This window comes from Geotrypetes seraphini, chromosome 9 (genome assembly GCF_902459505.1).
Source record: "Geotrypetes seraphini chromosome 9, aGeoSer1.1, whole genome shotgun sequence".
Taxonomy (NCBI): domain Eukaryota; kingdom Metazoa; phylum Chordata; class Amphibia; order Gymnophiona; family Dermophiidae; genus Geotrypetes; species Geotrypetes seraphini.
This window is the reverse complement of record NC_047092.1, coordinates 26263963-26289712: the sequence shown is the minus strand read 5'-3', so window position 1 is coordinate 26289712 and position 25750 is coordinate 26263963. Positions and strand designations below refer to the sequence as shown.

Below are 25750 nucleotides of genomic sequence, written 5' to 3'. Positions count from 1 at the left end.
GGGTCAAATCGGAGTCGGGCTTAGAACAGCAGAGGAAGAGAGTGTGTCCTGATGTGCGGCCGTTTGCCTTATCTTGCTGCTGCTGCAGCAGCAAGGGTAGGGAGTGGTAGGGAGGAGGGAAGCTGAAGCAAGCGGTGATATTTGTGCTAAAGGGCTAAGGTCACTGAGGAGAGGAGGGCAGCTGGACAAGCAGCAGGGGATTGTGGTAGGGATAGAGGTCACTAAAGCAAGTTGGGGGTAGGGGGAAAGGGTGGAGAGTTGGTCATTGGAGCAAAATGGGCTATAGGTGAGGGTGCATGTGCGGGGGAGGTGCTGGACCAAGCTGGGGTGTGTATGTGTCATGAAAAGGGGATTGCTGGAACAAGCTAGATAAAAGGTGGGAGGCATAATGGGGAGCGGTAGAGGAAGGGGAGATGGGGGTGTAATGTGGGGGTAGGGAGTAAGCTGGAAAAGTAGAGTATGTGCCTGGGAGGAGAGGTGAAGTTAAGTGCATTTAGGGAGGAATCTGGAGGATGCACAGGATTGGAGGTCTTGCTGGGAGTTAGGGGGAGAGAACTGAGGGGAGGAACAAGGAAGGCTGAGCTGTGGAGAGAGAAAAAACTGCAGCTGAAGCAAGGGAGAGAATTGAGGGAGTTTGTCAGACTTTATTGGAGAATTCTGCACAAGAAATTCACAAATTATATAAAATTTAAAGAACTTCTTAAAACTTTATGCAGAATTCCCTCAGGAGAACGTGTGTAAACAACATAGCAGTAGAGGAGAAGAAATGAGAAGACCCATTGTCTCAGTCCATATTATTTACATTCTGGGTTCAGATTCTTTGTCCACTGTGGCACGTCAGGCAGGGAAGATAGCTGCTGCTACTGAGGTGACCTCTGCCAAGTAAACATATCTGAGAATACAACTTGGAGATGCCTCTGGAACTAGTGAGAGTATCATTTTGATACCTAAACATGCCATCTGTTGAGGGGTGATGGAGCAGTGGTGGTCCTTTTCTCCTCCTGTATCTTCCTGCCCTCCATTGTCCTCTCTACCCGCTTCTAATCCCTTCCTCTAATGTCGCCAAGAGCTTGTATAGGTATGTTCGACGCACAAATGGAATAAATAAATAAACCAAATACATAAAATGATCCTAATTCAATGCGGTAATCTGTTGCATGGGCCAGCTTGATGATCGTAAATGGTGGTCTAGGTTTGGTTCTTAGACCTGACCTGGAAGTGGTGGGAGAACTCACAGGCATTGGTACATATGAGGAAAGGCTTAAGAGGTTAGGGCACTTCAGCTTGGAGAAGAGACAGTTAATAGAGGTTTACAAAATCCTGAGTGGAGTAGAATGGGTAAACATGAATCAATTTGTTTACTCAAAAGTACAAAGACCAGGGGACATTCCATGATGTTACATGGTACTACTCCTAAAGCAAATATGAGTAAATTTTTTTGTTTACTCGGTGAATAGTTCACTCTGGAATTTATTGCCAGAGAATGGCATAACAGCAATTAGCATATCTGGCTGGTGAAAAAAAAAAAGTTTGGACACGTTCCTGGAAGAAAAGTCCATAATCTACTTATTAGATAAACATGGGGACAGCCACGACTTATCCTTGGGATTGGTAGCATGGAATCTGGCTACTCTGTAGGATTCTTCCAGGTATTTGTGACCTGGATTGGCCACTGTTAAGCAGGATACAGGGCTAGATTAGTGTCATAGCTATTGGTGGGCCCAGGCACCACACTGCCCTCTCCTCCTCTCAACTCCACGGCCTCCAGGCATATGCTCTCCCATCTCCAACCCCCGTCCTCCCTTGTGTACCTTACAGGTTTTCCCGGCACCAGCAGTGATTTATTTTTACTGCCAGTGCTGGCCCCCCTTTCCCTCTGCCACATTCTGCCCTCGCTGATGTCACTTCTGTTTCCTGTCCAGCAGAACATGGCAGGGGGAAGCCTGGGTGACCGGCGTCAGCAGCAAAAATGAATCGCTACTGTTACCGGGGTTGACGGTAAGGTACATCAGAGAGGGATGGGGTTTGGAGATAGGAAAGCAGATGCCGGGAGGCTGCGGAGATGAGAAGAGAAGCACTGAATGTGGAGTAGGTTATGGAGAAAGAAAAAAAAATTATCTCCTAGAATACTGGGTCTGGCTAGGCTACTGGGCTAGACAGACCCTCAGTCTGACCTAGTATTGTTATTCTTATTAGAGAATGACACGGTGACAAAATTCATCACCGTTCCCGTCCCCGCGGATAACCGCGGGAAATAATCCCATGTCATTTTCTAGTGTCTATTTCAACCTCAGTCCTTCTACATCAGCATTCTTCAAAGCAAAGCTTGCGGGTCAGTAGCTGTGGCCATTCATACTCTGATTCTTCCCTCTCTCCTTAAAGAATGACATGAAGATGGTTTCCCGTGGTTATCCGCGGGGCGGGAACGGTGATGAATTTTGTCACCGTGTCATTCTCTAATTCTTATGTAAAGCTGTTTATTAACTTACAGAAATACAATATGCAGTAGCACACCAAAATACCTATAATGATTATAGCACAGTTCCATAACTGCTATTCTGATGTGCTCCTAGTTTGAAGTAGAATGCTATCTTGGCTCTGAAATAAGTTTTATCCAGACAGCTGCAAGCATAAGGCTGGTTACTGTGATGGAAGGGAAGGAGCTGCAGTTTTCTGTAGTAACCCTACCTCCTCCATTAGAAAGCAAGGCTCTGCTAGGCCAGCAAAGAGCATCATTTTAATTATTGATACGATTGCTTTTATGCACATTAATATTTCCCAAGAGGTGGGTTCAAAGCTTTAGAACAGAAGCAAATGGTACTAAATGTCTCCCTTGAAGGATGCTTAACCACCAAATGCAATCCATTGTAGACACACAGGAGCCACTGCGAGAATTTTCATCCTTTGTTCAGTTCCTACATGACTGTGTTGCCTTGGCTTGTGACTTTTTACATATGTCCTTCCTGAAGAAGTCACTTATCCCTGTCAGCAGTTCACCCCCACAGTCCTGCACAAAAGGCAAAAAGGAACTACAGCTCCGATCGTGTCAGTTTATATAATTTTCTGTTTCACAGTTTTAACTTTCATAAAAAGACATGCTCTGCTTTTCTAAATATTGGTTATTGGACACTTACTATACCGCCTTACCTGGTGAGCAGGTCAAGACAGTGTACAATTAGAAACACAGACACCAATGATTGATGGAAAAGATGACACATTCAGCCTCAAGAGAAACAATCTGGTAAACTGCTGCTTACTTCCTTCTGAAATGGTCATAAATATAAATGGGCAGTTTATAATTATATCTTGGGCAACTGCTACACACATACCGTGTGCTGGTTTTTTGAGAAACATGTTCTGTTTCTTCACTCTGAGAAGTCAGGAAGGAATTAGCAGTCATTGTGGGCTGCCTGGTTTTCCTGTTTAAATGTTAATTCTGAACACGGCAAAGGTGGAGGCCGCCTCCTCTATCAGGCTCTAGGTTGTTAGATAGTGCCTTTAGAAACCTAGAATGAACAATTTCAGCCCACTGACTTCTTGGTGAAATATGGCTGTGTTGCTGCTATTGCAGCAGGATCCGTCTTAGATATGCCAGAGTTAATCCCACCCCGCCTCTGTCTCTCTCATGTCAAAGAAAAGCTGAGAGGGGAAAAGTATTTTAAAAGGTGTATTTTCTTAGTCAGTATATAGTGCAGCAGTTAGAGCTGTTTCTCCTATAGAAATGTATTGGGTATTTTTTGGAGGGGCTTCATTTACCTTTTTGCCTCCCACCAGATGCAGAAACTTTCCTTCTACAGCATTGTTTATGGCTAATCAGGGACTTTCTTAGACTCCTCCCTAAGGAAATCTCTGATTGGCTGATGTGCCCCAGGCCTCTCCCAAGGGAGGAGCCCAAGGCACCTCAGCCAATCAGGGCTTTAGGCCCCTCCCTGTGCATCAGATGATGCACTGGGGCGTGGCCTAAGGCCAGTATCGTGGCAGAGTGGCAGCAGGACTTTGCACTTCCTCCTGCTCCCGAAGATATCACGGAGGCCTAAGGAGCAGGAGGGACCAGGCACCCCTCCTGATCCCAACATTTTTAAAGGTACGGGGAGGGGGGTTGGTTCAGCCAGCCCAACCACGGATAGGCCGCTCGTGGTGCAGTGGTCCAGTGGGGGGATCGGCCCTATGGAGCAGGAGGGACTGAGCACCCCTCCCGCTCCCAACTTTTACGTATGGGGGGAGGGTGTCGGGCAGAGGGAGGTGGGCAATTTTTATTCTCCTGCTCTCTGTTGCCCTTCCTCACAGTGCAGCCCCACTTTAAAACCACGGGTTCGCACTGTGGGGAAGGGCGGCAGAGAGCAGGAGAGTCGGGGCAGGCAGAGAGCAGATTGCGGCACAGAGCAGGAGAGCCGTGAGAGGCAGAGAGAGTCGGGGCAGGCAGAGAGCAGGTCTAGGCAGAGAGGAGTGGAGTTTTTTACACAAGCGACTGGTCAGGAGAAAAGTTTAGTGAATCGCATCCCTATCTACTTTGCATGCGTTTCCCATCATTTGCATGCACGGATTTGAAGCGGATCGCAGGACAGGTTTGTGAATCGGGCCGGAGGGAAATCTGCTCGCTAAGGGCTCGCAAACCAATTGGTACGCTTTGTGAATCTAGCCCTATATCACCACCTCCCTTCTTTGGCTAGATCTGCCTTCCCATTTATTGGGTCCTACTTACAGTCTCTGCTGCTAGTTACAATGGAAGCACACAGAGCGGGATCATTCACAGAAGAGAGGGGGCAGGGGAAATAAAGAATTACAGATAGAGGTTTCAAATCAGAAAAATGTCTAGACACGGTACCCATCCTTCTACCTTCTGAACATTAATGTAAAATTCTGCAGTCTCCTGAGAGAAGCCAGATAGTTGCCAATCCTCTAAACATCTGAGTCCTGAGCACCTTATAGCCCTCCCCCAAAACAAACAAACACCTCCCTACCCCGCATGGGTGCAAAGTATGTGCTAAGTTTACCAATGACTTAATCTAGCCCTGCCCACTGCAACAAATGTTAATAGGCATATTTATTTGTTTGGCTGTAGCTCGGCCTCTGTCAATAGTATCTTGGGGTAAATTATATTCAAGTATTTCTCTGTTCCCAGAGGGTTTGCTTCCCTGGATCTTAGCCCAGAACTGTAACCACTAGGTTACACTCCTATAAGATAAGTGATTTCTTGAAGTAGTTTTTAGAGTAGCATTAACAACAAAATATTTCACTATTCCGCTCTATTTCATTTTTATCATTCCCTGTGTGTACATCTGTGGGGTCTGGGATTGTTTTGTGTCTGGGCGAGAGCTGAGGTTGGGGGCACTTGTACGGGGGGAGGGGCTAGCTTGGACCTTGTAAGAGGAGGAGAAATTTGTGCAGTGCAGAGAAATTAGCAGAATAAAGGTCCAGCAATCTACTATATTCTGCCACAAAAACATCAAGTTGCTAGGACTCAAATATGAGTCAATGGCACCTAACAAGGACATTAGCAGAGGTAATTTGGGGGCTTGGGATAGTTTGCGGAGGTGGGGCATTTGGGGGGAATAGTTTTTTTTTTGGAGTGGGGCAATTGTAGGGTGGTGGGGTAGGTTTTTGATTGTAGGGCAATTATAAGAAGGGTAAGATTTCAGGGATTGGGATAGTGTTGGGATTTGGAAGAATGTGGAGTTGCACCTGTTAACTGTCTAGCCCTCTTCTGTAGCTGCTACAGTTCTAGGCAGCAAGCCAGAACCCCTTTTCCTACAGAAATGCAGTGGGCCATATTTTGGAAGGGCTTGTTTCACTGGAACCCTGCTCTGATTGGCTCTTTTTCGGATTCAGTGTTTTGTTTTCCTTTGTGCCAAGTTTCTTCACTTTGCATTAATTATTCTCCATTGCCAAAACTAGAACCCCTCCCTTAGAAATGTATTTTTTTTTTTTTGGGGGGGGGGGACTCGTATATCTGGAACTCACAGTTGGATTTGGCCTGTTTTTAAACTCTTATCTTTTTAATAGTTTTCCCCTCATGCTAAATTTCACCCCATTATGTTAAATTTTCAGAGTTATTTTGTCCATAGACAGATAAACATATGGATATTCTCATCCTCTTTTGTGTAGTTCTTTCCAACTTCTGTTGAAATGGAAAGAATAAAATTTAAGTTAGATACAGCACTGGGAGTCAGCCAGGAGAGGCCATAATATTCAATAGCAAAACCACTTGTCCTGAAACCCCCTTTTATAAACCCAAAAATCTATCTTCCCTGTAATACTGAAACCATATGAGACCCCAAAATGATCTACTATTTCTTCATTTGCTGCTCTTAGTACTTTAATATTTGTGTCCTGCGCTTTCCCATAGCTGCCTCGTACTAGATGCATCCAGAATAAGTACATAGCACAAACCTATTCAGTAAAGTAAAATCAGTATAGAGAGTATCTAATGCACATTCACCAACCATTTAACCTGTGCAGTCATATCACAATCTGGAGTTTCCTGGGTTTTGTAATTTTTTTTTTGAACTTTGTGTGTGTCTTAAGGGCAGCTGTGGCTATTGTCTGTTTCTTTGTCTGGAGCTGTGTGAGGTAAGTTCTATGTGGAGAGAGAGGTGAGTATGAAGTAGAGAGTTGCTTGGGGACAGGAATCCCTCCATCCCCAAACGTCTCTGCGAGGAATCCCCTCCGTCCCCACGAGGAATCCCTTCCGTCCCCGCCCGTCCCTATAAACTTCAGAAATAGTTATTTCATTTAATTATGCTACTGAATTAAAGGCTCTGGTAGAAACTCATTTACAAATAAGCAAAAAGACTTTATTAATTTGGAAATATTAATTGGGAAGAATACATACTTTGTAAACGGGTTTCTACCAGAGCCTCTAATGTTTATAAATTTTTATCAACACAATTAATATATTACTTTATCATGAAGCAAAAAAAAAAAAAAAAAGAAATAGAATTTTTTTCCTACTTTGTTGCCTGGTTTCTGCTTTCCTCATGTTCTCATTCAATTCCTTCCATCCACTATCTCTCTTCTCTCTGCGTCTTCCATTTGCTCTGTTACTATGCCTCTCCCTTTCTCCCCCCTTCCAAATTGGTCTGGCACCCATCTTCTTCCCTCCGCTCCCCGCATATTCTGGCATCTCTGACTTCTTCCCTGCCAGTGTCTTCTCCCCACTCTCTCTTCCCCATTTCCTTTCAGTGTCCTTCTCCCCCCTCTGCCTTCCACATGTGTTTTCAGTGTCCTTCTCCCCCCTCTGTCTTCCCCATGTCCTTTCAGCATCCTTCTCCCACACCCTGTCTTCTCCATGTCCTTTCGGTGTCCTTCTCCTCCCCCCCTCCGTCTTCCCCATGTGCTTTCAGCGTCTTTCTCCATCCCTTTGTCTTCCCCATGTCCTTTCAGCGTCCTTCTCCCCCCCCATCTTCCCCATGTGCTTTCAGCATCTTTCTCCACCCCTTTGTCTTCCCCAGTGCTTTCAGCATCCTTCTCCCCCCTCAGTTTTACCTATTTCCCTTAAGCGTCTTTTCCTCTACACTCCACCTTTCCTCCCTTTCTCTCTCCCTGCCCCTTACCTTCATGGCGCTTCCCTGCCCGACCGATAACAGAACAGGCCCAGTCCGACAAACCTCCCTGCCCTGTAGCCGCGAATCTAAATTACCTTCTTACAGCAGCTGGAGTATTGAAGCTGATGCCAATAGTTCTTCTCGACATTCATTTCTACCAGAGGCCTTGATCATGCAAAGAACCCTATACAAATACAGGACTAGAAATTAAAAGTCCTAACATACACAACTGAAACCCATGATGCCAGACTTTTTGCACAGGTTCAGCGGGCTGTCACAGAGGTCTCAGAGGGCCGCCATTGGCTTGTGGGCCTTACAATGAAGACCACTGGTATAAAGGTTTATTTTAGTATATACATGTAAAATTTCTCTTAGAAAATTACTCCGGTGACAAGAGTACTCCTGTTTGTAGGTGACTCGTGTCGGGGGCAGAGTTTGGATGGAGCACAGGAGAATTGATTACTGTATATGCACACATAGATTTACATCAGCTCCAAAATTTATGTAAATATATGTGAATTCATTATAGTTGTAATTTCTGCTGAATTCTTGCAGGTGACTTGTATAAAATTATTCATGACATGTTTATGGCCAAGATTTGTGTCAGCTATTTAGTGTACATATTCTGAGGTATTTAAATTAAATTCTTATTACAAACTATTTATATTAATCAGGAATATATCAAAACACATTATTAGATTTTTATCAATTTTGAGTTATATTAAAACATTTATTTTAAATAAGTGATGTTCTCAGATCCCGCTGTCCTTAAATTTTTAACTTTGAGGGCGACCTTCCATTCCTTCATTGCACTTTGCCCATTGCACTATCCACATTTACATTCTGCTATCCAAGAATAATAGTCTGTTGTCCAAAAATAATTTAAAAAACCCAACTTATCTCCTTGATGTTCTTTGCTTGAGATGAAGGAAATAATCGTCCTTTAAAAATAGTATACTTAATCCAATAGTATCCAAAACAATAGAACACTATGTATTGGTGGTTATATAAGATTACATATAAGAGAATATGTTACTTTATAACCCCTTGAGGAAGCAATAGTGAAATTGTTGCAAGATTGAACTCTGAAAATATGGTTTTGGCCTCTCTTGGATTGAGTACACTATTTTTAAAGGACAATTAATCCATTTCCTTCATCACAAGCAAAGAACTTGAAGGAGAAGATGGCTAATTTAAAAAAAAAAAAAGTAACTTAATATTTCTACAGCAAACTTATTCTCGGATAGTAGAATATCAATGTGGACAGTTATGGAGAATGCATGGGAGTTTGAGCACAACACTTTTTTAAAATTCCTATAGCATACCTAAATTATGGAATCAACTCCCTCTTGCCGTTAGGGCAATTGATAACCTACTGACCTTCCCGAAAACAGTAAAGACGCTTCGTTTCATGGATCGGATCAATTCTGGTCTCAAACTTTAACAGACCTTGCTTCGACGTACCTTACCTCAGGACACCGGTGCCTGCGAACCAGTTTTTCTACCGTTCACTGCAGATTTGTTAATACCCGTTCGTGACTTGGATTTATTTTCTTAGATTCTGCAAAGCATGTGTTCTTAGTCACATTCTCTTTAGGTTGTAAGTTATTGATTCTATAGCTTTGTGTTTTGATCCTGTAGCATGTTATTGACTCTGTAGCGTACGTATCTCTGTTCCTGAAAACTTTGTGTATGTATCCTTGTAACCCGTTCAGGGCTTCTGGGGAAGACAGGCTATAAAAGTGAATAAATAAATAAATGTTTTTTTTAATATATCTCAAAATTGACGACAATTTTAATAGCATGTTTTGATATATTATTATTATTATTATGTTCTTGTATACCGCCATACCTAATGAGTTCTAGGCGGTTCACATCAATTAATTAAGATCCGATCTGAACACGGATTTACAACATTCCTGATTGACATAAATAGCTTGTGACAAGATTTGAATCGGCCAAAAGAACAGAAACTAAGGGCTCCTTTTATCAAGCTGCACTAGCGGGGTTAGCGCGCGCGACTTTTAATCACGCGCTAACCCCCGCGCTGGCCAAAAAACTACCGCCTGCTCAAGGGCTTGATAAAAGGAGCCCTAAATAAAGAAAATTGCAAAGTGAGGTGAAAAACTGGTAAACTAGGGCAAAGATAAAGAGGCATTGTGCATGGGAGCATGAATTTTTGGGTACTAGATTATTGTAGGCATGTGTATGGCCATGGGATATTATAAACCTCTGAAAAATGACATTCTTACAAGCCCAAGACATTGGTAGTGCAATAACCCTTAACCTTCATGTCTTCCCTTCAGCAGCTGTTCCCAGGTAATAGAGAAGCATTTTTAATTTTGAACAATTGTCGACGATGCGCATAAAACAGGTTTTTATTCATGTGCTCGTTAGGTGCTTCCTGACATTCCCTTAGGGGAGAGGCTTTCTGTGCAGGTTTGGACTGTGACGCTGGTCTAGAGGAATTCAAAACTTGTTTTTGGCTCTCCTCGGATGGCTAATCTGCCCAGGTGCTGGGGGATGTTGGCATCAGTTCTGTTAATTTTTTAATATTAAAAAAAATGTTTTGCCGCTCAGGAAAACATTTTATATAGAAAAAATACTAATTACTCATTTCTATAACAAGTACAAACATGCTGGGAGAGTGTCAGTGTTTGTGAGAAAGAAGTGCGATCTGAAATAACTTTCCCTTGACTTATATGTTGGTTTGTAAGCAAATCTGATTGGGTGGGGTGGAGAGGTCAGGGGTTATGACTCGGTTGTTGGTTTTTAACATATTTGGGTTTATTGTTTTAAATGGGTATTCACAGAAATAAAGGTTTAAATGGTGTAGGTCAGGAGATGGTGATGCTAAATTTATCATTATATATGTGGAGCAGCTTTCTTGAGTGGTACCTTCTTCAGAATAATAGAGATTAACTCTTGAAAGGTAGCCTATCTATAACTCGTTACTCTTTACTTTTCTACATATGTAAATGGACTAACATGAAAACCACATTATTTTAGGTCAATGGTTCTCAAGGACCATCCAGCCAGTTGTTTTTTTTCTGAATAACCATAATGAATATGCATAACAGATTTGCCTATAAATATATGTGTCAAATGTTCATACATAATGTTAGAATATATTTCTTCCGGTATACAGACTTGAAGTAATTCAGAGACTTGCATATTCCTCTTTAGTGAAACAGAGTGGTAACTTGACCTAGTATTTGTTCCTTTGTGAACACAGGATCTTGACAAAGCACTTCCAGTGGTGGAACCCTATTTTATCGAAAACCCATCACTGGCTGGGAAGACCAAGGCTGGTTTACGAGTCACTTGGCTAGGACATGCATCTGTGATGGTGGAAATGGATGACCTGGTGTTTCTCACAGACCCTGTTTTCAGCCAGAGGGCCTCGCCAGTAAGTTTTATGGGCCCCAAACGCTTCCGTGAGCCCCCATGTACAATTGACCAGCTGCCCAAAATAGATGCAGTAATGATCAGCCACACCCATTACGATCATTTGGACTACCGCAGTGTGGTCAGTTTGAATGCCCGCTTTGGCAGTGAGCTGCGCTGGTTTGTGCCTTTGGGACTTTTGGGCTGGATGCAGAGTTGCGGCTGTGAGAATGTGATTGAGCTGGATTGGTGGGATGAGAACTGTGTCCCCGGGCATGATGAGGTCACGTTCGTCTTTACCCCTTCTCAGCACTGGTGCAAACGGACTGCGATGGACGATAATAAAGTGCTTTGGGGCAGCTGGTGTGTCCTGGGGCCCTGGAACCGTTTTTTCTTTGCAGGGGACACTGGCTACTGTGGTGCTTTCGAACAGATTGGGAAGAGATTTGGACCATTTGATCTTGCAGCTATTCCCATTGGAGCATACGAGCCAAGGTATGTACTTTTTGTTTCTAATAAACAAGTCGCTACTGTGTATTAGTGCAGATTTCCAACATTAAGGGCTTCTTTTACGAAGGCGTGTTAAGGGCCTTAACGCGCGGAATAGCACACGCCAGCCGCTACTGCCTCCTCTTGAGCAGGCAGTAGTTTCTCGGCTAGCATGCGCTAAAAATGCTAGTGCACCTTCGTAAAAGGAGCCCTAAGTATCACCGTTACCTGTACTACCCGCATGATCTTAAGCACAACTTTTAAACAAATGCAAATTTGCTTATTTCGTATCGATCACTAATCCAAAAGCTCTGAAGAGCTGAAAAGCGATATGTATTCAGATTGTTAAAAGCAGGAGGGCCATTGAATAGCCTGCATATTAAGTGCTTAAATGCTTGCAAATTCTGTAGTAGTTTTGAAAGAGAAACCGTAGTACCACTTTGTACCTGTTTTCTCCTCGATGGCAGTAGAATAGTATAACATCCAACAGTAAGTTTAAAAGTAAAAAAAAAATGTACATATGCTGTTTCTTCTTGTTTGATATATCCTTGCTGTGTGCCTAGGAACATGTGCTATAAAAACCCATGGTCTGTTGGAGGGGACAGGTTTCAGCCTGTTTAGCTAATCTTTGAAAGGTGCCCTGCCATGACTAAGAAAATACTGTCTCATTCTTTAAAAAAGCTTTCATGCTTGGCTCTTAGGAACTACATGGCTCCAAGCTGAAAATGACGACATTCAAGCCATTATTACTGAAATTCTCTTCCTTCATACAAGAATGGTATGGGGATAGAATTTGTTCCTGTCCCTGCCGATAACCTCAGGAAACCATCCCGTGTCATTCTTTAGTGTCTCTCTCAACCTCAGTCCTTCTACACCAGCATTCTTCAATGCAAGGCTTTGAGGGTCAGTGGCTGTGCCCATTCATACTCTGACTCTTCCCTCTCTCCTTAAAGAATGACATGGGGATGGTTTCCCTCGGTTAACTGTGGGGACAGGAACAAATTCTTTAACAAAATGTCTTTGAGGCAACAGGCTGGATACTGGATCATTTATTCTCTTTATTAAGGGGGCTGGTACAGAAGAAATACATGGCAAGGCCAAACAGTTGATTTGTAATTGATATTTTGCTTCAAGTTGACCACAGTGTCTACAGGACTTGTAATTAATATCATTAAATAATTTAGGTAGATATCTTGGTTCAGACGTGGAAGTTGGTTGTTTTGTTTTTTTTCCCCAAATATTTTTATTGAGATTTTTAGCAAAATAGAACATAACATATAAAACAGATATGGTAGCTGTCAGTGTATAACATAAGTAGACAAATAGGGTAGTCAGATAGCATACAAGGAAGTTTTTAATCCAGATTTATTCTAAAAAATACTTCTATTCTGCACTATCCAACAATTTGGAGGGAGGGGAGGAGGGAGAGAAGGGTATTGAGCAGTGATCATTCTTGTCACCATTAGCAAGTATAAAACAGCAGCAAACAGCAGGTAGCAACTTTTCTGGTTGGCTGAATCACTGGATCTCCAGATTTTCTGCTGGGCAGGTTATGAAGCAGAAGTGGCCAAGATTTTTCCCAGCACCATTTTTCCCCTCGCCACAGCTGCACATTTGGACAAATAATATTTGATTCTGCTTTTATTAAAATGTAATATTTTACTGTTCCACAGAAGTTTTCAACTTAAACATAATTTTATTTATTTACTTATAATATTTCTGTTCTGCATTATCAGTTAATTTCTAGTCAGATTATAGATGTACATATATAGTTAAAACATAACAATAGACTATACTGTTCCTGAACCTTTGGGTAGTCAACCCCTTCTCGCAAGAATTCTTGTAGAGAGCCTCATTAGCATCCATTCTTTTGCTCCAATTCCTCAGTTATCTCTCTACAAACGAGATAGTAGGAGCCTTTCTTTTCTATTGTTTATTTTTCTTATAAATTTGTTTTTTGCTTAACTGTTTTGCGAGGCATTTCAGTGCTGCAGAGGATCCCTGTCTTGGGACATCTCTGGCTGTGGGAGAGTGCAGACTCTCAGGTCAGAGGTCTGCATCCAAGGGGCAGACTGCTTTGAAGTGAATCAATTTGGACAGCCTGCACTAACAGTCCAGGAGCTCAGGGCCCGGTCTCTTGGGAGCAAGGCTCGCCCCAGGTTCTGTCCACAGTGGGCTTGAGCGCAGGCTGAGTGGCTATGTGGTGGTTTTTCCTGGATCAGGACCAACTGCTTTCTTCCCCCAGACTGCATGTGTGAGGTTCTGGTGGGGATTGAGGTCTCTAGCCCGAGAGACAGTCAACAAGCAGTCCGGATTCCAGGCTTGTTGAGGCAGAGGTTCTCCCTTTAAGCTGTCTGTAGCTTTAGCACTTGCAGTAGAAAATGACACAGGGACAAATTTGTCCCTGCAGGATCCTTCTCTATCCCTGTTCGGTCCCTGCCCCATCCCTGCAAGCACTGTCCTCATCACTTGTGTTCGAGGCTCATGGAGATGAAGACAGAGCTTGCAGGGACAGAACTCGCAAGAACGGGATGGAGATAGAACCTCTGGGGCCGGCTGACATCATGTTTTTTTCCTTTATCCAGCATTAACAAGGATAAAGGACAATCGGAGCTAACCTCCAAGACAATTGGAGCTCAAGGACGCTGAATTAATTGAAGACATTGAAAATATCACCTTACGGGGGGACGTTGTTCTGTTGGGGGACTTCAACATGCCTGATGTAGACTGGAACACACTCTCAGCGACAACTTGTGATAGCAGGAGGATATTGACGTCCATGAAGGGAGTACGGCTCAAACAATTGGTACTAGAGCCCACCAGAGCCCAGGCCATCCTGGACCTGGTACTTACGAACGGGGAAAGTGTCTCAAAGATCTCGGTGGGAGAACCGCTAGCCACCAGTGACCATAACATGGTATGGTTTAACCTTAGGAAAGGCTTTCCTAGATCACAAACAAAAACAAGGGTACTCAACTTCCAGGGTGCTGACTTCGCACACATGGCAGACTTCGTCCATCAGACGCTTCAGGTTCAAGAAGGAACAGATAATGTGGAGGTTATGTGGTCAACCTTGAAATCGACCCTTCATGAGGCAACTATCCGCTACATAAAATCAGTAACTAAACAACAAAGAAGAAAGAAACCCCAATGGTTCACTGATAAGGTCTCGCGCCTCGTCAAGGAGAAGAAAAGAGCATTTCTCTCGTACAAACGCACCGGGGAACAAGAAGCAAACATTGAATACAGGACAAAGTCTGCAGCGGTCAAAACAGCAGTTAGGGAGGCCATACTTCGAATGGAAGAAACTCTAGCGAAGAACATCAAGAAAGGGGACAAATCATTCTTCAGGTACATTAGTGACAGGAAAAAGTACGCAAACGGGATAGTACGCCTTAGAACGCCAGATGGGAATTATGTGGAAACAGATTCTGAAAAAGCCAAACTACTGAATGATTATTTCTGCTCAGTCTTTACCTGCGAGGCACCAGGGCACGGGCCACAGCTGGAAGCAAAGCAAAGCAAGGAAGACCCATTTCAGAATTTTGAGTTCACACCAGCTGATGTTTACAGAGAACTGTCAGGACTCAAGGTGAACAAAGCCATGGGACCGGACGAGTTGCATCCAAGAGTGCTCAGGGAACTAGGCGATGTTCTGGCGAAACCGTTAGCCATGCTCTTCAATCTCTCCCTAAGTACAGGGAGAGTACCCCTGGACTGGAAAACAGCAAACGTCGTTCCTCTGCACAAAAAGGGTTGCAGAGCAGAGGCTGCGAACTACAGACCAGTGAGTCTCACATCAATAGTGTGTAAACTCATGGAAACTCTACTTAAAGGTAAATTAGACTCGATATTGGATGAAGGGAATCTAAGGGATCCCTGTCAACATGGATTCACTAGAGGCAGGTCATGCCAATCCAATCTTATAAGCTTCTTTGATTGGATGACAGGAAAGCTAGACTCAGGAGAGGCTCTGGACATATAGTATACTTGGATTTCAGTAAAGCTTTCGACAGTGTCCCACACCATAGACTATTAAACAAGATGAAATCAATGGGGTTGGGTGAGAAACTAACTGCATGGGTCAATGATTGGCTGAGTGGAAGACTTCAGAGGGTGGTGGTCAACGGCACCCTCTCTGAGACTTCGAAGGTGACTAGCGGAGTGCCGCAGGGCTCAGTCCTGGGACCATCCCTTTTTAACATATTCATAAGGGACCTGACCCGGGGGCTTCAGGGAAAAGTATCACTGTTTGCCGATGACGCCAAATTGTGTAACATAGTAAGTGAAAGCAACTTCAAGGACAGTATGACGCAGGATCTGATCACGTTTGAAAACTGGTCCTCGACATGGCAGCTGGGTTTCAACGCTAAAAAATGTAAGGTCATGCATCTCGGCAGCGGAAATCCATGCAGAACATACTCCTTGAATGGAGAAACGCTAGCTAGGACTTCAGAGGAACGGGACTTGGGGGTAATCATCAGTGCAGACATGAAGGCTGCCAAACAAGTAGAGAAGGCCTCATCTAAGGCAAGGCAAATGATGGGATGTATCAATAGAAGCTTCGTCAGCCGCAAACCTGAAGTCATAATGCCACTCTACAGAACCATGGTGAGACCTCATCTGGAATACTGTGTGCAATTCTGGAGGCCACATTACCGGAAAGATGTGCTTCGAGCTGAATTGGTCCAGTGGATGGCCACTAGGATGGTCGCCGGACTCAAGGGTCTCTCATATGAAGAACTGCAAACTGCAGCTCTATACCCTGGAGGAGCGTAGAGAAAGGGGTGACATGATTGAGACATTTAAGTACGTCACTGGTCGTGTCGAGGTGGAAAACGATATATTCTTTCCCAAGGGACCCTCGGTCACAAGGGGGCACCCGCTGAAACTCAGAGGGGGGAAATTTAGTGGTGACACCAGGAAGTATTTCTTCACGGAAAGGGTGGTAGATCACTGGAACAAACTTCCGGTGCAGGTGATCAAGGCCACCAGCGTGCTCGATTTTAAGAATAAATGGGACATCCAATGGGATCCCTACGAGGGACAAGTTAAGGAACTAGGTCACTAGCACTCAGACTCAATGGGGTGGGTCAATAGAGTGGGCAGACTTGATGGGCTGTGGCCCTTTTCTGCCGTCATCTTTCTATGTTTCTAACTGACATGTTGAAGAATCTAGGGGGTATTTGTAGAATCTCCCATAGTGCAGATTGTGCTTAGATTGGTGATTTGTTTGTTTTCACCTTATGTATTTCAAATGGTTTAATTTTTGGTTTCATCTGTTATGTTTATGGTATGAGTAGAACAGACATGTTTTTCAAGGTGTGTCCCCATTCCCCTCCCTATTGTTTCCTCTCCAGGGGTGCTATCTGCTTTGGTACGAACTGAGGAATTTGAGGATAGCCCAGAGAGATGGGAGGTGGAGCAAAAGTATGCTAATAAGGCTCTCTACAAGAATTTTCACGAGAAGTGATTGACTACCCAAAGTTTCAGGAATAAAGTGTCTGGTCTATTAGAAAGATTACTGAGGTAAGGACCTAATCCTTCTTTAACAGCTACAACATACACTTTTAGTTTTCTATCCATGTTAACGTTATCTATAATTCTTTATTTTCCCCACCACCCCACGGCCAAGTTCACCCACTCAGGGCAAGTTTAACTCTTTTGTGGGCCCTAGTCAAACAAGCACATTAGGGCTCTCTTGTAATACCTTTTAAAGCTCCTACAAATGGAGTCTTGCATGGTTCTAGCTACAAAGGAGAAAGCAGCAGGTAAGAAGTACTGCTTACTGACTGCACAGGGAATGGAGAGAATAGAAAGGCAGCAGTGGCTGTTGTCTGCCTCTCCTCTTATTTCTTTCAGCAGCAGTTTACCTAAGCCTTAATACTGCCTTGCTCTCTCAGTCTCTTTTCCCATTAACCCTTTTGTTTAATACCTACTGAATCTAGATTCAACCAATGCATTGACATTTTGACAGTTTCATCTGTTAATCCATCTGTGTTCTAAAGAATGTTCTTTACTGTTATTGGTCTGGTTTATGCCTCTTTCTGCTCTGTCATCTTTTCAAATTTATTTAATTGATAGTTGTATTTCCAGTGAGCAATATTTACCAGATCATATAGCATTTGCCACATGCAGAACTCTTCATGTGCAGCATGTAAAGTGCTTTGGTTTTGGCATTCCTCAGAAATTCTGAGACTTTAATATTCGTCCTTTTGTGCATATCATTAGAACACTTGATTAGTGGTGTGATATCTTGAACAGCTTCCCCAAGTGTGTCTTTTACCATCTACTGGAGCCAAATGCAGTTACAGCAAAATGTTGATAGCAGTGAACAGAAATGTGTGGCTACAGCAGGATAGACTAAACTGTTCCTGTACCTTTTTATGATAGATGGTTTATGAAATACCAGCATGTGAATCCAGAAGAAGCTGTGAGGATTCATATTGATGTACAATCAAAGTCATCTGTAGCTATCCATTGGGGAACCTTTGCTTTAGCAAATGAGGTGAGTTCCCTCTAATGTATTCTAAATGTTATACAGCTACAGGCATAGGCTGGCCCTTTAAGAAGGGCCTTAAGAGCCTAAGGAGGTCATTTTAGAGGCTTGTTTGGTTTTAACACATTCAGAGGGAAGCCTTTTATATGTTGGAATGTGCTATTCATGTGCCAGTTTTGCAATGCCACTATTTATATCTGTAGAAGCTACAGAGTTCTGTCTTAGGACCTCTTCACTTATCTCTCTACACCTCTTCCCTCGGTGTCCTGATCTCCTCCCATGGCTTCCAGTATCACCTATATGCTGATGACTTCCAGATCTACCTCTCTACATCTGAAATTTCATCTAAGTCTCTGCTTGTTTGGCTGACATTGCTGCTTGGACGTCCTGCCGTCATCTGAAACTAAATATGTCCAAGACTGAGCTGTTCCTCTTTCCTCCTAAACCCTCTGCTCCTCCTCCTCCTTTCTCCATCTCAGTAAATAATACTGTCATTGTTCCAGTCTCCTCTGCTCGCAACCTTGGAGTGGTCTTTGATTCCAACCCCTCATTTTCTACGCACATCCAACAAGCTGCTAAGACCTGTCGTTTCTTTCTCTTCAGTATCACCAAAATTCACTCCTTCCTCTATGAGCACACTACTTGGACCCTTGTCCATACTCTCGGAACCTCACGATTAGATTACTGCAATCTACTTCCAACTGGTATCCCGCAGTGTTACCTCTCCCCCTTGCAATCTGTGCAAAACTCTGCTGCACAACTCATCTTCTACCAACCTCGCTATGCTCATGTCACCCCTCTCCTTAAGTCACTTCACTGGCTCCCTATCTGTTATTGCATACAGTTCAAGATCTTATTGCTGACCTACTAGTGTGTTCATTTTGCTGCCCCTCAATATCTCTCTTCGCTTCTCTCTCATACACCTCCCAGAGAACTCTGTTCCTCAGATAAGCTGCTCTTAACTTTACCCTTCTCCACTGCTAATTCCAGACTTTGTTCCTTTCATCTAGCTGCCCCCTATTCCGGGAATAAATTACCCGAGTTTCTCTTATCAGGCAGGCCCCTTCCCTTGTTTAAAGGCAGACTGAAAACCCACCTTTTTGATATAGCCTTCAGTCCTTAACCCTACTCCTCTGCCCTCCAGCCCAGCCTGATGATTATCCATTCCCCTTAACTGTATCCATGATATCCTGTTTGTCTGTCTTGGCTGTTTAGATTGTAAGATCTTTCGAGCAGGGATTGTTTTCATCTTCTTTGTGACTCTGTGCAGTGCTGCATGCGTCTGGTAGCACTATAGAAATAATTAGTAGTAGTAGTAGTAGAGTTCATGGATTTAAAGGCAGCATGTTCTGAGTATGGTTTAGGAAGTCCAAAGAATATACACATTTCCCATTTAATAATGGGACTAACACATACATTTAAAATAGCATCATGAGTTAGACTTAAAGAGTCAGCTGCCTGCATTTTTGAACCTGTGGATCTCCATGATGCTTTATACCACTTAAAAAATGTAAAAAGTTGTTTCACCTGGCTTCTTAATTGGCATCTTTTATGAGCAAATAACATGTATATGTTGCAAAATTGGTACTTTTAAGCCCAATGTACTTGTGCTGACTTACAGACATATTCTTATGTGTATTTTACAAAAGGCTTCATATTAGCAGAGGCTCTTGTAAAATACTTGAGGAATTAATTGTGAACATCTGAAGCTGAATGCCCCCCATTCTTATCTAGCCCTCTGCAAAATCAGATTTTAAATGTGTGACTCCTGGGGAAGGAGTGACTATAAAACACTCAAATACTTCCAACGATGTAAATAATGCAAAAGAAGAAAACATTTTCTTTTCCACTTAAAAAAATTGAAGCATCTTATAATTTGAGATAGGGAAGAATCAGCTTCAGGAGTAATATAAGATGTTTAGTCGCAGAACAGGGAGTAGGGAGTAGATGCATGAAGCATCTGCATAGTAGAAACGACCGTTGCTGAGCTAAACAATGTCTAGGGCAGTAAAGGGGATCTGCTTGAAGTTGCACCTGGCCTAGAGCGGCCCTCCCTCCCTTTAGTATCATAGCCATGCTGATATTTTATTCTAATGATTGTAATGATAGGTATGATGATGAGCTGGCACTTGCAACCTCCCCCATCATGGCTTTTGCCTTGCCAGGCCCTTCTAGCATCCCTAAATGGAAATAATGACAGCAAACATGTGCTAAATGTAGTATATCAAACTCGTGTAATAATGGAATCCATGAAATATGCATAAGAGTTTTACTAATGGAGACATGATGCTAAACTAGGAGAAGTACAGTAGTAGTCTGTGGTTGTAAGAGGGGAAAATGGATAGACTCTGGACTCGGTGGACTCGGTCTGTAGAACACAAATTGTGGATAGTGTTTTTAAGTCTTTTCTAAAGGAATAAAAGGAAGGTTTTTTTAACATTGTTTGCTTTCCACATTTTTTGTTCACCGTTTTTACTGTGGAAACTTGGGTCAGCTTTTGTTTTTGTTGTTCTCATAGATTATGGACTCTGCATCTTTGAACCTGTGGGTCTCCATGATGTCTTATACCACTTAAAAAAATGTAGCCAAAAATAGGAGCCAAAACCATGGTAAAAATAACCCCAGCTTTTTGCTGGGGTTATTTTACTGTCCAGGAGCTGATGCTTCTAGTCTGCTGCTCTGAGTCTCTCTGTACCCAAGACCCCCCCCCCCATAGTAGGTACCTGACACATCATTGGTGGTACAGAAGGAGTCCGAGGGGGAATGGAAGGGGCCAGGAGTAATGCCAGCTTTCAAAATGGTGCCCCTAATGGCAGTCTTATCAGGTATTTCTTGCTCTTATCTTGCACTCTGCCATGGCTTGCGTACTTTCAATAATAAAATTGGGATCAAAGGTTAGACAGAATACTGGGCATTTTACGAGGGGGGTGCTGAAAAGTTCTCAGCCCACCCAACCAACTTTCTAAATGTGGCCACTGTAGCTGAAAAGAGTGTTGTCTTTTTTTCGTTAAGTGCCAATTTGCAGAAACAAAATTCATTGTTTTGAAATTTTCAGATCATTGATTGAACCATACCATTCTCTTCTTGGCTGGGCTGAGAACTTTTTGGCATCTCCTTGTATGTACTTGGAAACTGAGTGAAATTTGGATGTGTCTTGTATTTCCTAGGATAAATTGTGGTGTCCAATATTTGCATATCACAGTGGCTCCCAAACCTGGTCCTGGAGGCACCCCAGCCAGTTAGGTTTTCAGGATATCCACACTGAATTTTCATGACAGATTTGCATGCAAATCTCTCTCATGAGTATCCTGAAACCTTGAGTGGATGGCGTGCCTCCAGGACCAGATTTGGGAACCACTGGCATATCTTGTTTTGAGTATTCAAACTTGAATGTGTGGAAAAGTGAGGGCCATCAGTTGCATTATACAGAGTGTACCATATATTTTGTTTAAAAGTCCATAAACGGCTATTAAAGGTAGATGAAGGGAAAAGACACTACTTGTTCCTTACAAGTATTTTATCATATTCCGCTGCATACCTGGTAGGCTTTGTGTGGATAACACTAAAAATAATACTAGCTAGTTCCTTTTATCTGTTTATGAAATGTCTTGTTTAAACACAATTTTCTGTTGATGCCAATTACGCTGCCTGTACTCCAGATGGACAGACTATGGGAAGGCTGTGAAAACATTTCAATGTGTTAGACTAGACAGTGCCCCCCTGTAATATTCAATCATTCTAAAATGGAAAATAGTTTGGCACCATCATTAGGCCATCCCTCCAAAGTCCAGCAGTCAACCGAGGTCAATGTATGGTCTAAAATTACGTTATTATGGAGATCTTTGGTTGAAACTGGGGAAACAGTTGACTGTTCAACAATTTCAATATTATTCTGCAAGCATGGCCTGTATAAGAAGGGGGGAATTTTCAAGCAATGTTAGGGCTGTAAGTCGCATGAATTGACACTTAACATGACTTAAACAGCCTTAACACTGCTGTTCCAAAAATAGCACAGTAATATCGAAGTAGCTGCATATTAGAGAGATGCAAAACATGCAAATGTCCTAACATGACTTGGGGAAATTCACTGTAAGTCACAATCGGAGCCAAAAACCATGGTAAAAATAACCCCAGCTTTTTGCTGGGGTTATTTTATTGTCCAGGAGCTGATGCTTCTAGTCTGCGGCTGAGTCTCTCTGTACCCAACACCCCCCATAGTAGGTACCTGATACATCATTGGTGGTTTAGTGGAGTCCGGGGGGGGGAAGGGGAGGGGCCAGGAGCAATGCCAGCCTTCATAATGGTGGCACATGACTACCACTAAATACAAGACCTAGCAGTAGTCATGCGAGACTGCTGCTAGTGGTGCCATTTTAAGGTGATTGCTGGAGTGGGCATTGTTCTTGGCTATAGAGCTACATTCCTTTCCCCCCCCCCCTCCCACCCCTGGATCACCAATGATGTGTCAGGTAGCTGTTAGGAAGGGTAGGCAGACCAGGGCAGGGGTGTACTTCGGTAAATTGAGTCCGGAGGAGAACCTGGTGCTGCAACCCAGTAGTAATGCTGCTTGTGAGATGGGATTCAGCAACTTGTGGTACTGGGATACTGCAGGTTACTGAATCCCTTGGGGCATCAAGATGAGGTAAATGGCAAACCTTTACCGCACTTTGATGAATTCCTCCACCCTCAAGCCACTATTGAGGAAAAGCCATGACATGCAGCATACCATTTTCAAAGTACACTTAAGGAACATAGCATGTGGGAAAATATTTTATGGTTTGACAAGACCACAGTGGAACTTTGGACTCGACACAAAACAATACATGTGGAATAAAACAAAACACAAGCGCATCACTCTGCTAACATCATCCCCACAACATAATGCTTTATGATGTGGGGATGTTTTCCAGCAGGGAGGCTTGAAGACGGAGAAGGACAGACAGAGTGCAAAGTACAGCAGATCCTGGAGGAAAAGATTGATGTACTGCCATTAATACCATGGTACAACATGACTGTTTACATCAAGGATAAAGGAAGAAGTATGAAAAAGAGCAAGTCCCAGGGGTTGATAGAGTTCAAAAGTAAGACAGTGAGCTAAGCGTAAAACAGAAGCAAACAATAAAAATATCTCAGCAAAAAGTGAATGTCTTCATGTTCCAGCCAAAGCCCAGACCTGAATCCCATAGAAAGACATGAAGACTATTTATTACAGATGAGTCCCAGTAAATATAAAAGAGCTTGAACTATTCTGAAAAAAGAATGAACAAAACTGCTCATGAAGTTGGTAGACACTTATCCTAAATGGCTCATGACTAATTGCTGTAACAGGGGTTTCCACAAAGTATTGAGTCAAGGGGTGTGAAAGATCTTATATAGTAGAGATGTATTGGTTTCAATTAAGATTTCCGTAATTGCTCTTTTTACATTGAGCATGTAGTATATGTTCTGTATATGAGTGAAACAAATTCTTACTTTAATGCATTTTGAATGGCATTTTTTAAACAGCAGAATGTAAAAAGTATACAAAGATTTGAAGATTTCTACAAGGCATTATTTATTGCATTTTCTGAAGTTTTATGTAGGCTAAGATAAAACACTAATGGTAAAGTGAATTCTAAATAGTTTTCAAAGTAGTAGCTAAAAATCATGTCAAATAAATACCACTTATGGAAAACACAATTATAGGCTATTTATGAATTAGAATTTCAGCGACTTAAAAACAGTTTTGACTGTAGTCTGTATGCAAAACAGTTATTAGAATAAATTTCAGATATAAAAAGTGCTGAAATCTCAATAGAAAAAAAAACCCTGCTGCATTTAAAAGATCTCGTTTTGACTAAACAGATTATTATCGTAACCATTTTGTTCTGCTTATCTACTTTCCAGATTATAATTATGCACTGAATTATCATCAATGCCCTCAAATTACAATTCCTTACAGCTGTGTGAGTCTGAAAACTACTGAATGGATTGAACAAATAAGAGCCATCATTCTAGGAACTGATTTCAAAAATTGTTTTGTTGGGGGGAAATTAAGAGACCCTCTTATTAAGCAGCTAAAAAGTGGCCTGTACTATCCTCAGCACAGGTCTTTTCCCAACTAAGGCCACTTTTAGCAATACCAGTAAATGGCTGATTTTCCTATTAGTGCATAGCTATACCCACTGGATAAGATCTCGGTCTGCCTTGTGAAAAATGGAGGGAAAAAGCCTCATATGTCCAGAGGTGATACCGTGCAATGCAGTGTTCTCAAACCCTTTGCAGGGCCACATTTTGGATTTGTAGATACTTGGAGGGCCTCAGAAAAAAATAGTTAATGTCTTATTAAAGAAATGACAATTTTGCATGAGAATTCTTTATAGTTTATAAATCTTTCCTTTTGGCTAAGTCTTAATAATAATATTGTAATTTATAGCTAAAGAAACATATGATCAAGAAACTTTTATTTTTTGTGATTATGATAAACATATCGAGGGCCTCAAAATAGTACCTGGCGGGGGCCGTGAGTTTGAGACCATTGCAGTACTGTATACAGACACCTCTCCATTGGACTACCGTATTTTCACGCAAATAACGCGCACCCGTATAAAACGCGCACACGGGTATAGCGCGCAGAAATCACGATGATATGTACAAAAACTTTGGTATACCGCGCTCACGGGTATACTGCGCATGCTGCCCGACGCTCCTTTCGCCCGCCCTGACTTTCCGTGCGCTGTCCCGACTCTCCGTTCACCCCCCCTGACTTCCGTGCACTGTCCCCCCTTGAAGGTCTGTCCCCATCCTGAAAGCCTGATGCCCCCCCCGACGTCCGATACATCCCTCCCCCCGAAGGACCGCCGACTTCCCAACAATATTGGGCCAGGAGGGAGCCCAAATCCTCCTGGCCACGGCGACCCCCTAACCCCACCCCGCACTACATTACGGGCAGGAGGGATCCCAGGCCCTCCTGCCCTCGACGCAAACCCCCCTCCCCCCAATGACCCCCCCCCAAGAACCTCCGACCGCCCCCCCAGCCGACCCGCGACCCCCCTGGCGACCCCCACGACCCCCCCACCCCCCTTCCCCGTACCTTTGGTAGTTGGGCCAGAAGGGAGCCCAAACCCTCCTGGCCACGGCGACCCCCTAACGCCACCCCGCACTACATTACGGGCAGGAGGGATCCCAGGCCCTCCTGCCCTCGACGCAAACCCCCCTCCCCCCCAACGACCGCCCCCCCCAAGAACCTCCGACCGCCCCCCCAGCCGACCCGCGACCCCCCTGGCGCCCCCCACGACCCCCCCACCCCCCTTCCCCGTACCTTTGGTAGTTGGCCGGACAGACGGGAGCCAAACCCGCCTGTCCGGCAGGCAGCCAACGAAGGAATGAGGCCAGATTGGCCCATCCATCCTAAAGCTCCGCCTACTGGTGGGGCCTAAGGCGCGTGGGCCAATCAGAATAGGCCCTGGAGCCTTAGGTCCCACCTGGGGGCGCGGCCTGAGGCACATGGTCGGGTTGGGCCCATGTGCCTCAGGCCATGCCCCCAGGTGGGACCTAAGGCTCCAGGGCCTATTCTGATTGGCCCACGTGCCTTAGGCCCCACCAGTAGGCGGAGCTTTAGGATGGATGGGCCAATCCGGCCTCATTCCTTCGTTGGCTGCCTGCCGGACAGGCGGGTTTGGCTCCCGTCTGTCCGGCCAACTACCAAAGGTACGGGGAAGGGGGGTGGGGGGGGTCGTGGGGGTCGCCAGGGGGATCACGGGTCGGCTGGGGGGCGGTCGGGGGTTCTTGGGGGGGGCGGTCGTTGGGGGGGGAGGGGGGTTTGCGTCGAGGGCAGGAGGGCCTGGGATCC

The 25750-nt window shown here is 43.8% G+C and overlaps 1 protein-coding gene across 3 annotated transcripts in view; it reads left to right on the top strand.

The window, feature by feature from the left end:
* The window catches only part of NAPEPLD (N-acyl phosphatidylethanolamine phospholipase D), a 65003-nt gene that overhangs the window by 31488 nt on the left and 7765 nt on the right, over positions 1 to 25750 (top strand). For all 3 annotated transcript variants that reach the window (XM_033959627.1, XM_033959626.1, XM_033959625.1), the window contains exons 3-4: positions 10780 to 11426; positions 17814 to 17928. In XM_033959627.1, the coding sequence (XP_033815518.1) occupies positions 10780 to 11426; positions 17814 to 17928 (762 nt within the window). The remainder of the gene's footprint in view (positions 1 to 10779; positions 11427 to 17813; positions 17929 to 25750) is intronic.